At 41.9% G+C, this 12717-nt stretch overlaps 1 protein-coding gene across 1 annotated transcript; it reads left to right on the top strand.

Moving 5' to 3' along the window:
- Positions 1–5698: 5698 nt before the first annotated feature.
- SLC7A13 (solute carrier family 7 member 13) lies at positions 5699–12160 on the top strand. The gene is made up of 4 exons (XM_009951962.2): positions 5699–6422; positions 8963–9094; positions 10795–11159; positions 11915–12160. The coding sequence occupies exons 1-4, from the start codon at positions 5699–5701 to the stop codon at positions 12158–12160; spliced, it is 1467 nt and encodes a 488-aa protein (XP_009950264.2).
- Positions 12161–12717: the final 557 nt, after the last annotated feature.

The raw sequence follows: 12717 nt of genomic DNA, 5'->3' as shown, positions 1-12717 counted from the left end.
GTCCAGCTTTACGGCTAAGACGCAAGCCCTTCACGACAGCCCAGCCGCAAAGCGGCGCCGCCCCGCTTTTTCTCCCCGCGGCGGGCTTGGCGCAGGCGGATAGGTCGGGCTCCCGAGAGCATGCGCACAGCAGCGGACGAGGCCGGGGTGTGCCCGTCGCCGGGCAGCCGGGGGGGCGGGCGGCGGGCGCGCTGGCCGTGCGGCCTGGACGGGGGTGCTGCGGGGTCCGGGCTGTGGCGGGGCTGGTGCCCTCTTCAGAGCTCCTGCGAGCCGCCGCTCAGAGCAGGGCCGGGCCGGGCCGGGCCGGGCCGCAGGTGGCTCTGCCGAGGAGGCAGGCGGTGTGTAGCGGGCCGCAGGCCCGGCCGCACCTCGGGCTGGCTCCGCACCTGCCCGCGGGCTGCCTGCTCGGCGTCGGCATGCTGACACCTGGGCTCCGCCCCGGCGCTTGTGCGTGGCGCGGCCCCCGCCGGGCCCTGAAGAGCAGGAGAATCCCAGGGCTGCGGTGAGGGGCCGGGGGACCTTGCTCAGCACGGCCTGCCTGCGCAGCCGGGGGGAGCCCCCGCGTCACTGCAGCGGGTGACAAAGCACTGCCTGGTGCCGTACCGCTGGGGGTTTCAACAGTAATGTCGCTAAAGGTGAATTTTGGTCGAACAATTTCAGTAAGGCTGGGCCAGATGTCCGAGCAGACTTCTTACGTGGGCTGGGCACGGTACATGCTTTTGAATACCGCTGCTATTGCAGTACCCCTTTACAACGCCGTATTGACAGTTAGTCAGGAATGACTCTCTCAGGGCACTGTAGCATCACTGTATAAGCTTGCAGTGCAACACCGAGCATTTGACAAAGAAAACAGGAGCCCGTCCCAATATGAGGCGGGGTAGACTCATCTAACCATCTAAAAGCAGAAGGGGAATCATTTCCAGTGGGCAGTTCATACAGCCATTGCTAGGACTGGATGAGTCTCAACCCACCTCTTGCTATTTACTACGGGAGAAGCCTAACAAAGTCCAGACATGTAGTTTTTAAATGTCTGCACTGACACAGAGGAGTATCACTGTTGGTCATGCTCACTGGCCACTGATCATTAATATCCATTACTGCAAAAAAATCCATCGTACTTTTCTTTACACATTGCAGCCCAGCAATGAATGTATACAGCAGCTCATGCAAACACACTTGCGTTGATATTTTATCAGAGACTTACTTAAGAGAAGCCAAGTCTCTGGGTAGCACGAGCAGCTGTATAGCATGCAAGTGCAAACATCGTAGCATTGTTATAATCAAGTTTGAATTTTGAATAGATAATTACTTTTCATTGATAACTAATTGCTTTTAATGAACAACTTAATTGCCTTAATGAATAACTAACGCTATGTGTTGATGATATTAGTTTACATCGTAATAAGAAATATACAAAGCCTCACTTATGCTAAGAAACAACAGATGCAGGCCTTGCAAAGAAGGTCAAAGCTAAAGCTGCAGCTAATTGTGAAATTGTCCAGAACAGAGCAGGGAGGCAGGGAGACAGGTACAGGGAGTGAAAGTACACATTCTTGGGGTGTCTTCTTATCTTATGTGATGAAACCAGAGAAACTAAGGAATGCTAAGGTGAAGACCCTCACATCCTCCCCATCCTAATTTGCATATCAGAGATCTTGATCAGTAAGATAACCAATGATTATATTAGTATAGGAATATTAATGAAGTTAGTTAATAGGTGGACCAATCATTGTCAATGTCAAAATTAATAGCGGGCATAACATGAATACTTATGTTAAAATATGTTAAAGACCATGACTTCGCAGAAAAAGAATATAAAATGCTGAACTTTTTATGTAACTTTGAAGCACGTAAGGTGGGGCTATCCCCCGTGCTTCCCAGCGCTGCAATAAAGAAGTGCCTGCTTATCTGCGATTGTGTAGGTAAGTTTGTTGTGATTGCGACCTTTTGTCAACAGCATGTCACAAAGCAGTGAATTTTCCCATGTTTTTTGGTTTGCCATTAGCTGACTACTGTGTGGGGTCTGTTTCTTGATTAATAGTAAAGTACGATGATGTATCTGCCAGGGAAACAAATAGACCCGTAGGACTTTTAGTAAAAGGCAGATGTATAACAAGTTTGGCAGAGTACCAGGCAGGAGATTGTCACATGCCCTTACGTGCAGACTCATTTTCTAAATAAAGTTTTGTGAATACAGCATGGGGTCTGGAGTGGCAAATGGTAAACTGGCTTCTATCGAATGGGGCTCACGGAAATCCCTGAAGAGCTGTTGAGCTCCTTTCAGAAGGCAAAACAAAGAAAACTACTTTGAAATGTCATATTGCCAACAAAAGGTGAGCTAAAGGAGAGGAGAGAGGAGGTTTATAATAAAATTTGTCAGTCGTATTAAATGCAATATGTCTCTTGATGTACGCCAAAGAAGATTAACTGTGACTGTTTTTTTCCTAGAAGGCCTTTTCAGGTTTTTCCTTTGTTCCGCTGCTTCTTTATCCTTGGTGAATGTCAGCAGCAGGAAGATTCTTCAGAGACAACACAGGAGAGAACTGAAACTTTGCAAGACAGGTGAGGTTCTGATTTTTGCTACATCTTCTCCCCTTAAAGGGTTTGGGATGACGCAGAGATAAATCAATACCATGCTAGAAACACTGTAGCTGATGGAAAGGGAACTAAAGGAATGTTTTAAAATCTGACGTTGTTTAGACAGATGGGCTTCTTTCTGATCCATCTAATCAGTGAGTGCATCATAGGAAAGACCTGGTGAGTACACGCAGAAAATTCTTGACAAGATTGAAATCGAGACTCCTTATCCAATTACACTGAAATTCAGTTAATTAGGAGATAATACATATCCATTTTAGGCCACAAAAATATTCTTCCATTACTTTTCTGTGTTGGTTTCTCTCTTAAATCTACAGTGACTGAAGGTATCAGTCACGATAAACATTAGATAGTCGATAATAAAAGGCTAAAAGAAAGCTAAAAGAATTTTGAAAGAAAATGAAAAGGGAAAATCCTGCATTTAGCTTGGAGAACTAGAAAGGATCAGCTCAAGTTTCAGCTTTCAACCATAGCTGTTACGTGGCAGTCTCTTGATGTCATTCTGCTGTCAAAGAGAACTCAGTAGTTGGCATGCAAAAGAAATGCTGTCGTTCCCTGTTGACTATAAAAACTGCAGTACTTTGGCATTTTATTTTGATGAGGATATCACCTTTCAGTCTGCTCCACGTATCAGGGGAATCTTAGGCTCGTCTTCTTACAAACCATCTAGGTTATTGTCATCATTTATCTTTGCCTTCTATTCAGTGGTTGAGTCTCTGGATAATGTCATCAAAGTGAATGTGACCAGGTGTTGAGCACGCACTTGGGTGTGAGGCAGGAGGCGCTGACATATGAGACCTTGAGATAATCATAGAGAAACACGGTACCATTTAGGTTGGAAAAGACCTTTAAGACCATCGAGTCCAACTGATGACCTTGCACTCTTACAGTTTAGCCCTGGCAACAGGCTAGGAACAGGTAGACACCTCCTCCTGCTCTGGCAACAACACAACAAAGTGAAAAGTGTACTTTGCATAAATCTCCAAAGCATTTCACTGCAAGTCTAGAAACGTTTATCTGAGGTAGGCAGAAAGCACATACAAGAAAGTGATAATCTCAGTGGGGTTTTCTGAAATCAGGCAGCTTTGTCAGAAGTAAAAAATCCTTACTAATCTGCTGCTTGGGAGATTTTGGAAATGCCTTTGTTATACTAGAAATTAATGTGCTTCAGGATGAACAGCGAAACAAAATCAGTTGCATCTGTGCCTTAAGCTGCCATTTAGTGTAATACTGATTTGTTTTAAAATAGTAATCCAAAGCCAGCTGTACGTGGCTGCACCCAAAACAAGAGTTGGAAGATTACTGGATATAAAAAAACACGTGTGCATTCACAGAGAAGGAGACTCAGAAAAGGCACTGAAATAAAACATGAAATTACATATTTTAACCATTCAAAATGTTTGTCACAATTTCCAATTCATGAATACTGGTGAATAAATATTTGAATTATTATGAATTATTTGTAATACAAGGTGAATGCATACTTAAATACATATTGCAATTTATGAAGTGAATAAATGCAATTTAAAACACATGCAAATTTTTATAAATAGAGGTGTGTTTTGTGGAGAACTAAAATTTTTGTAGTCTGTAGGACTTGATGTTTTTTGAAGGTGAAAGTATATAGCGAGTGCTGCAGTGATTTGCAGAAGATGGAAGAATTGTCTTACAGTTAAGCGCTGCTCTGGAGCTGTGAATTCTGTCACTGACCATGCTGCATAGTTTCTCTGTGGTGATGGAAACCCACTTTAACCAAGTAATTGAAAAAAGAAGCCAAACAGAAAACGGTCTGTGCACATGACTATTTTAACTAAAGATCTTTTACATGATGGCGTGCTACAGAAACCTAATTTTTCATACAAATTTACTTTGGACTTTAGTGAAAATCCTGCTGTTCGGGACTGCTCTGAACCACTGTGTCTTTCCAGTTGGGCCCTGTAAAAGCTGTGAGTTTCATTTGCTGCATTACTGAGCTTTGACCTTCGGGACAAAACTGGTTCCGCAACCTGACTGGCAAAAAGTAAGAACTGTGCAGCTACTCGTTTGGGTGCTTAACAACCCTTAAGGTATATACTGAGCTGCTTTTTCAGTTAGTTCCTCGCTGTCTGCCCATTTTTCTCTACATCTCTTAAAAATAATAAATACATTTTTCTTGGGGCAAAAGTCTATGGCAATGGTATACCCACATCTGATTGAAGAGAAGCTCCTTTTCTGTATTTTGAACATAAATATACCACAGATTTTTAAATATGTGGAAAAATCAGTGGCTGCACCTTAAATGGCACACACCAAACCGGTGGGAACTTTCAGCCTTCATCGTTCTGCTCCACAGCCCCTGTCCAGACAGTGGAAGTGATGATAGAGCCTCTTCCCCTCACAGCAGTGTCCGAAGATTAACACCTGCTAGGAAGTGCTTGGGTACTACTATAACGATGGGTGCTCAGGAAAAACTGGGAATAAACTGGCAATTTTCTTTCTAGGGGAGTGTTTAATGAGTGCAGTATAAACAAGCTCCAGTATACCCAGTGACTGATGAGGATTTGGCAAAACATAGTGGTGATCACTGGTTATCACTGTCTGTTTTATGTATTGACAGTGGAAAAGGAGTACCAGGCTGTTCAGCTAGTGCCCATGTTGCTGTCAATAACATAAGGTGGGGGCTGATGTCTTTCTTCACACTGCCACACCCTTCCCCTTTCCCTAGGTCACATTTACCCACCTCTTGTGGTTGAAGACGTACGTGAAAAAAATTGAAATCTGTTGACGAAAATCAGCCGAGAAATAAGCGTTTACTGTGCATTACTTGTTATGCCGTTTTCTTTAAAAATAGCTCCACACCTTAATAATTTCTGAAGTACATATTAAACCAACACGTACATGATTTGCCAGTGTTTCTTGAAGTATTTGGTTAATCATCTTCATACAAAAGACATCAAAACCCAAAGTATGCTCTCTTTTCTGAATGATTAAGCCAGGCTTCCCATAACATTTCACTAGCAAGTAGGGCCATGACAGTCTGCTAACAACAAAGTGAAAGGGAAATACATGTAATCCAGCCTCTGAAGTCATATCATCTGCTGTGAAAAAAACAGAAAAACAAATGGGAAAGGGAAAAAGCGATGACCCCAAAGATGTGAAAAGAAAAGAAAAGGCCAAGATGCAACTCAAACGGAATATAGGTTATTTTGATGGGGTAAGTTTTATTATAGGAACAATTGTCGGGGCAGGGATCTTTGTGTCTCCCACGGGGGTGTTAAGGCATTCCTCGCTCAACGTAGGCGTCGCACTAATGATCTGGACAGCATCTGGGCTGGTTTCTCTGATGGGTGCCCTCTGCTATGCGGAGCTGGGAACTGCTCTGCCCTTCTCTGGAGGAGAATACAGCCATATTAAAAGAGGCCTTGGATCCCTACCTGCCTTCGTGTTTATCTGGACGTCAACATTCACCAAGCCAGCATCAAATGCGGCCCGGGCCTTGCTGTTTGCCGAATACGCCACCCAGCCCTTCTATGGCGTTTGCCCTGCACCGGAAGCGCTGAAGAAGTGCTTGGCCTTGGCCGTTCTCTGGTCCCTGGGGATTTTGAATGGCCGCAGCGTCAAAATGGCTGCGTGGGTGCAGACAGTTTTCACTCTGCTGAAGATGATGGCCTTGTCCATAATCGCTGTCGGTGGCATAGTTCTCCTCATCGGCGGGAGAAAGGAGAGTCTGGCCAGGTTTGAGGACGCGTTCAGCTCAGAGATCCCCAATGCATCACAGGTTGCCGAAGCCTTCTTCCAAGGACTGTACGCGTACGGTGGCTGGTGGTCCCTCAATTATATGGCAGGTATCTCACTCCTCATCATTAGATTTCTGTTCTGCAGTCGCCATTCTTATGTTCCTCAGCTCATCTTGGTAGAACTTGTCTCTACACTATAGTGTCTCTCATGTTTTATGCAAGTCCTGTGTTTGTTTGGGCTGGTAAGAAGAGGCATTGTTCCTCTCTAGGGAAGTTTCTTCTTTCTTGTGCAGTCTCCAGAATCAGACTGACATTTCCAGAGAAATCAATTTTAAATTTCATTTAAAATCTCATGCATAAACAGATTTTCTTTGTACCTTGAAAACCTGCATTTTTTTTTTTCTCAGTGTCAGTGGATTTTTAGAAAAGGATTAAGATATCCATGCCAAACTATGGGCACAGTAAGGACCAAATAAAAAAAGATCATGGATTAATTTGTATTTAAATACCTGTACCTTTTCTGAGGTTGTGCAGCAGGTATGTGCATGGACAAATTAACTTCGAATTGTGTTAGAATATAGTAATTTTATGGGATATGCAGGATGGTCAGTAGTCACTTCCTTGGGAAAACAGAGTTTTGCACAGAAGGTGAAGAAGAGTCTAAGAAAGTGGTAAAAATCCTTTCATATAACTTGTGCTCAATTTTAAACATTCAAAACCTTTTTGAATATCTATTTACTTATCCTATTCTGTATCTGATGACACATGGGGCAGTAACAAATACAGCAGTTTCTCATGAAAGCTGCAGAGATAATGTTAATAATGTTAGTTATGTGTCTCAACAGTTAAATGAATAGTTTTATAGTATCATCAGATTTATAGAATTAAGTTGTAAGCAAGTGGATATTGCTCTTATATCTTTAACCCTGTTTATCCATTGACCTCTATCACATGTAAAACATTAAAGTGTATGTGTGAAATGTATAACAAAGTTCAATGGTGAGAACAGTGTGAAAATTGGGTTAATGTTTAAAAAAATGACTGTTATTATTACAATCCAGCTAGTCTAGCGTTAACAATGTGCTGCAATAAAAAGGTGAAATAAAACAGCAAAGTATAATTTTGAAATCTTAGAATATCCTTAAAGACAAACATTCAGCTTTGTAAGCCTGAGAAAATACAAAACTATTGGTAAAATACTAATTTATTTTCTGATCAGTGAGGAGTAGTAATAAATACCATACATGGGGCAGCACAGCTGTTTAGACAGGTGCAACCTATGCAATAGTCCTCTTCCGAACGGAATTTCCTATTCTTCAGCAACAACTGAATTCCTGTGAGCTTCAGCTAAAGCATCAGGTGCCAGCTGGACAGCAGGACTGTAATGAGCAACAAAACAAACGGAAAGATAAATTTAAATTGGCAATTTTAGTGATCATCCTCTTCTGGGCTCAAAATTATCAAGTGTATTTCTCACATTTGAAATAAATCCCAAATTCTCCGATGGTCTGTATCTGAATTCTGCTGTTGTGCTCATTCAGTCCCTCTGGCTCTGTGCACTACAGCCGGTGCTGAGGCAGGCTCAAAGCTGATGTTCTGGGCAGGAGACAGAAATTATATTTAGGGGAGGAAAGAGGTTTCTGTCTCCTAAAAAGAGCTTAAGTAAGCTGCACATTTGGCTTTGGACTTCTTGCCCCTTGCCAGTTATTTGTTGGTAATACTCAGGAAGTCTTCTGTAAATGCCGAGGGAAGTGGGGAGGTGAGAGGGAGGGGATGAAGGACTAAAAGAGAGCAAAAAGTCCCTTTTTGACTGACATGAGGATGAATTATTAGGCTCCTGGAAACCACCTCCATCTTTTGCTGGGACTATAACATGGTCAGAAATGTGTGCCAGTGCCTCAGTTGTTCAGCTGCAAAATTTGGAGTTTTTTCTTACTTGGTAAGAGTAGTTCTAAGCTAAGATGCCAGGCTTAGCACTAAACAGTGTTTCTCTGCCAGCTCTGCCCTGAAAAGATAGTCAACAGCAGAATTCAGCTGGTAATGTCCCCCTTTTAAAGCCATTGCATTACTGCTCCTGTGTCAGTACCTTCAGTCTCTTCCTTTACTTTTTCTGCATTTCCTGAAACAAGGGCAATGAGGAAGGTTTTGTGCAGGAATAGGAAAATACACTCAGTAAGTTTCAGATCAGGATTCATGAAGTGATGTAAGAATACATAATCTGACTTTAGTGTCTCATGTTTAAGCCAGTAATTTAAGAACATGTCTACTTGACAATTTCTTACCAATTCAATTTTCTAATGTAATTCCAATATGTGTTTAATCAAATAAAAAAAGAACTTGTTGGTCCTTCTGTCATTTTTTTAATCAGCCTATCAGACCTCCAACCATCCCTCCTTCCAAGACGGTTAAAAAAATAGCTAAATAAGAAAAAAATATTAAAAAACAAAAAGCAAAAATTGTTTAGGCCTCTACATTATTTGAGAACCACTATAGGACCTCGCAAGCAATGGAGCTTAGCAGCCATGATTAGTGTTTGGAGCAGGACTTTGGTATCAGTCTTGTCAAGCTCTGCGCAGATTCACTACTGAAACACACTTGCAGAAGCTACGCTGCTTGCTTTATTAGTCTCTTTAAATTGTATTTTTCAGAAGAGATGAAAAACCCTAGCAGAAATATCCCCTTAACAGTGATGACTGCTGTTCCTGCAGTAATTGTTTTTTATTTATTGGTGAACATCTCATATCTGACTGTCCTCACACCTAAGGAAATTGTCTCTTCAGGTATGGATTTTATTTTTTTTTAGTAAAAAAAGTGTAGTCCATTAGCATACCCATCTGATGTTAATTTACTGGGTTACTTCTACTCATCTAACTTCACAGTCATGAAGTCTGGGTTTCATTCTAAGTTTTAACAGAGCATTCTCATTTAATTTTACTGTATGACGCAAGTTGGACTGAATGCAGACAGATGTTACTAGGTGTTGAAAATGTTGGCTTGTACTTGCACTATATAAAAACAAATCAGAAGTGTATTAAACCCAGGAAAATCAGGTGAAGATCAGGTCTCTGTTGAGTATAGAGAAGGCGTTTTTTCCCCTGTAGTTTTAATTCTCTCTCCTCCTTCCTTCTCTGCGTCGTGGTGTCTCATTATAAAGCCATTACTGTTTAGGAGGTGGACAAGTCTACCGTGATAAGTAATACAGAAAAGACTATGGACAGAAAAAGGTAGCTATTTTGGGTGTGTGTGTGGGGGGTATACCTTAGAAGAGGCTATACAAAAGTCCAATGTATGCAAAGCCTCTCTCAGATCCTGTGCCAAAAAGATGTCCATGAAAAGGTCCAAGAGCAGCTGTATTTCTCCTTCATTGTCAAAACAGCACCTTTTAAATGCCTCTCTCATGAGACTGAGCTGTCAGACCTGGCCTCCAGGAGTGACAAAAAACATACCTCATTTGGATGGATCAATTATTTTTTTTCCTGTGAAAACAGCTCAGTAACATAAATGGGATCGGTATCGCTGTCACTCAGCAACCTTGTATTACCGCTCAGCCGTTGTCAGGCTCTCTGCTGGGAGAGACGCACACATCTGCGGATCCCCCCCACAATGAAAGAGGCAGAGAATACAGAGTATCCGTGAGTAGAGCTGCCCAGCTGGCATGAGCAGCGCCAAACGGACCCTGGAGCTGTGCTTACCTATGTCAGTTGAGGAGATAGCCTTAAAATTATAGCTCCTATTTCAAACATTGCTATGCATTGCTGTGGTGCTTATTCTTTCACTACTTTTTTTTTTTTTGGGGGGGTGGAGGTGGGGGGTGTGTATTTGCCCTATCTCTAATAACCTCCTGTGCTGTGCAGGTCACTGCAAGACCTATATTCCTCATGGCAGCTGGTTATAGACCCACTAAATATTAGTCCCCGCTATAATATGGGCTATAGCTAATTTCCAAGCAATATTGAATATCTCTTGTTCAGAAATAATCTTTTACGTTTCCCACTTCCACCTAAAGCAAATCCTCATCAACAGGCTCACTGACCCGTCTCTGTACGTACACACGCTCCTGTTGGCAGCTTCCTCATAACAGTCGATCACGTCACCACCATGATCATGCTGGGGACTAATGCATTCGGTTTCTTTCCCGGCATGGCCTTGCCCGTGTGTGTACGTTTGTGATTCACGGCGGTGAGGCGCAGCTTGCTCCCGCTGGGCAGTCCATTACTGTGGTATTGGCCCCAGCAGGTTTACCCGGCTTGCTCTGGCAGGCAGCACTCCTTCTTGCTGTCACCCCTCCCTGGAAATTGTTAGCTCCTGAATTAAATACCCTTAGGATTAGATTAGTCATGTTGGACTACTGTAACAAAAAAAAACAGGTTTCGCTGGTAACTAATAGGTGTTTCTTGTATTTTAAGTTTTGTTTCTGTTGAGTCTGTCAGGAATTCAGAACACGGTACCTACACTATACTAACGCTTTGCTTTCTTGCAGTTGCTGTGGCAGTCACTTGGGCTGATCGAGTGATCCCCTCTGTTGCCTGGATCATTCCTCTCTCTGTTGCTGTCTCAATATTTGGTGCCCTCAACAGCAGCATGTTCACACTAGGTCGATTAAGCTACGCTGGAAGTCAGTCAGGACATTTACCTGTTTTAATATCCATGCTTAATGTCCACTCCTGTACTCCAGCACCAGCCATGATTTTTTCAACCACCATTGCATCCATTTTTATTATCCCCTCTGACCTTATTACGTTAACAAATTACTTTGGATTTTCTGCCTGGCTTATGATTGGATTGACTTGTGCAAGCCTGATCGTACTTCGATACCGGGAACCTCATCTACATCGACCATACAAAGTAAATGGAAATAAGTTACAAAATATTTTTACAGATTTTTTTGAGTCACGGGTAGTGTGCAAAAGTTACGGAAAAAGTGCAAGTTCAAAGTGGATAGTTGCTACAAAAATACCAATAATAATCACATGTTTAGACTCTTATTCAAAAACTTTGCTTCACTGTAGAAGGAAAAGAAACAAACAGATGGTCTCTGCCCCAGAGAGCTTGCACTTAAAAACAAGAGATGGATATATGCAAAGCGGGGGAGATGTGCAAACAGTGTGAAACCATACTAGTGTGGACTAGTAACCAGAACAGTGTGGGATCCAGGCTGGCCATTCATGGTTAATTAAACCTCAATCTACTCTCGTCTTTCCTGGCACAACTACAGACATTGAGGATAGGTTTAATTTCCTCTCAGTTTAGCTGTCAGAAGGCTGGGTCAGAAGCGTATGCTTCTTGTGAAGGCTTCTTCTGGCTACCCAACCCTGAGTTTCTTTTAGGAGCCCATAACATCATATGCGGACAAATGGGTTTCAGGTACTGCCCCTCTCTCCTCCTTGATGACAGAAGGAGCCTGAACAAGTATTTAGAAAAGATGCTGCCCTTGTAGGTAATTTGAGGTCAGATGAGTCTCATCCTGGGTGAGATCGCAGTAGCGTGGTGCAATGGTACTCCGGTGTGGCAAAGAACACGTTATTACTTTTATGAATGACACATAAAATCACAGTTGGTCAGTTTGTTTCCTAAACCATTTTTTTTTCTTTCTCTTGCAGGTGTTTCTACCAGTTCCATTTGTGATGGTGGCAATGTCTTTCTTCTTAGTTTTAGCTCCCATAGTCTGGTCTCCAAACCTGCAATATGTTTATGCTTTCCTGTTTATGCTGGGAAGTCTTATTGTTTATCTGCCTTTTATACATTTTAAATTGCATTTCGCATTTCTTGATAAAATTACTTGCCACTTACAGCTCCTGTTGGAAGTCTGCCCTGCTGATGGAGCCGCTGAGGGCAAATGTGAATAATGGTAAATGTTTAATCCCAGTACAACTAACAGCTAACAGAGGATTTTGTTTAACTGGGGCTGCAGAAGGTACAATTTGATGTTAGGTGTGATATATAGGCATGCATGCACTTGCATGCGTATGTGCGTACATATATGCGTATATAGACGAATATACATATATTGCCTACATATATACATGTATATACATATGTGTATACACATGTATGCACTTATATGTACATATACATATGTATGTATAGACATTAGCATAATAAGTTAATATGTATATATTTTTGTGTGTTTGTGTGTATACATACATATATGTAGATGTATATGTATATCTCAAACTGGTAAAATCTGTAAAAAGCTCTCTCTTGCTCCTGAAGACACAGTTAAAGTTGCATATATCCTTGCAATAATAGAAATAAGACTAAAATACAGCACAAATAATTCTCAATATTATCATATATGAAATGAGTAAATACATGCTTAACAGCATTGTTATATAAATATACTTTTGGCCTTCAAACTGAATTGTCTGGATTATTTTTAGTTCATAGTACCTTGTTTACTAGA

Source organism: Leptosomus discolor, chromosome 5, assembly GCF_034619465.1.
Source record: "Leptosomus discolor isolate bLepDis1 chromosome 5, bLepDis1.hap2, whole genome shotgun sequence".
Lineage (NCBI taxonomy): Eukaryota > Metazoa > Chordata > Aves > Leptosomiformes > Leptosomidae > Leptosomus > Leptosomus discolor.
This window is presented reverse-complemented; position numbering and strand designations above follow the sequence as displayed.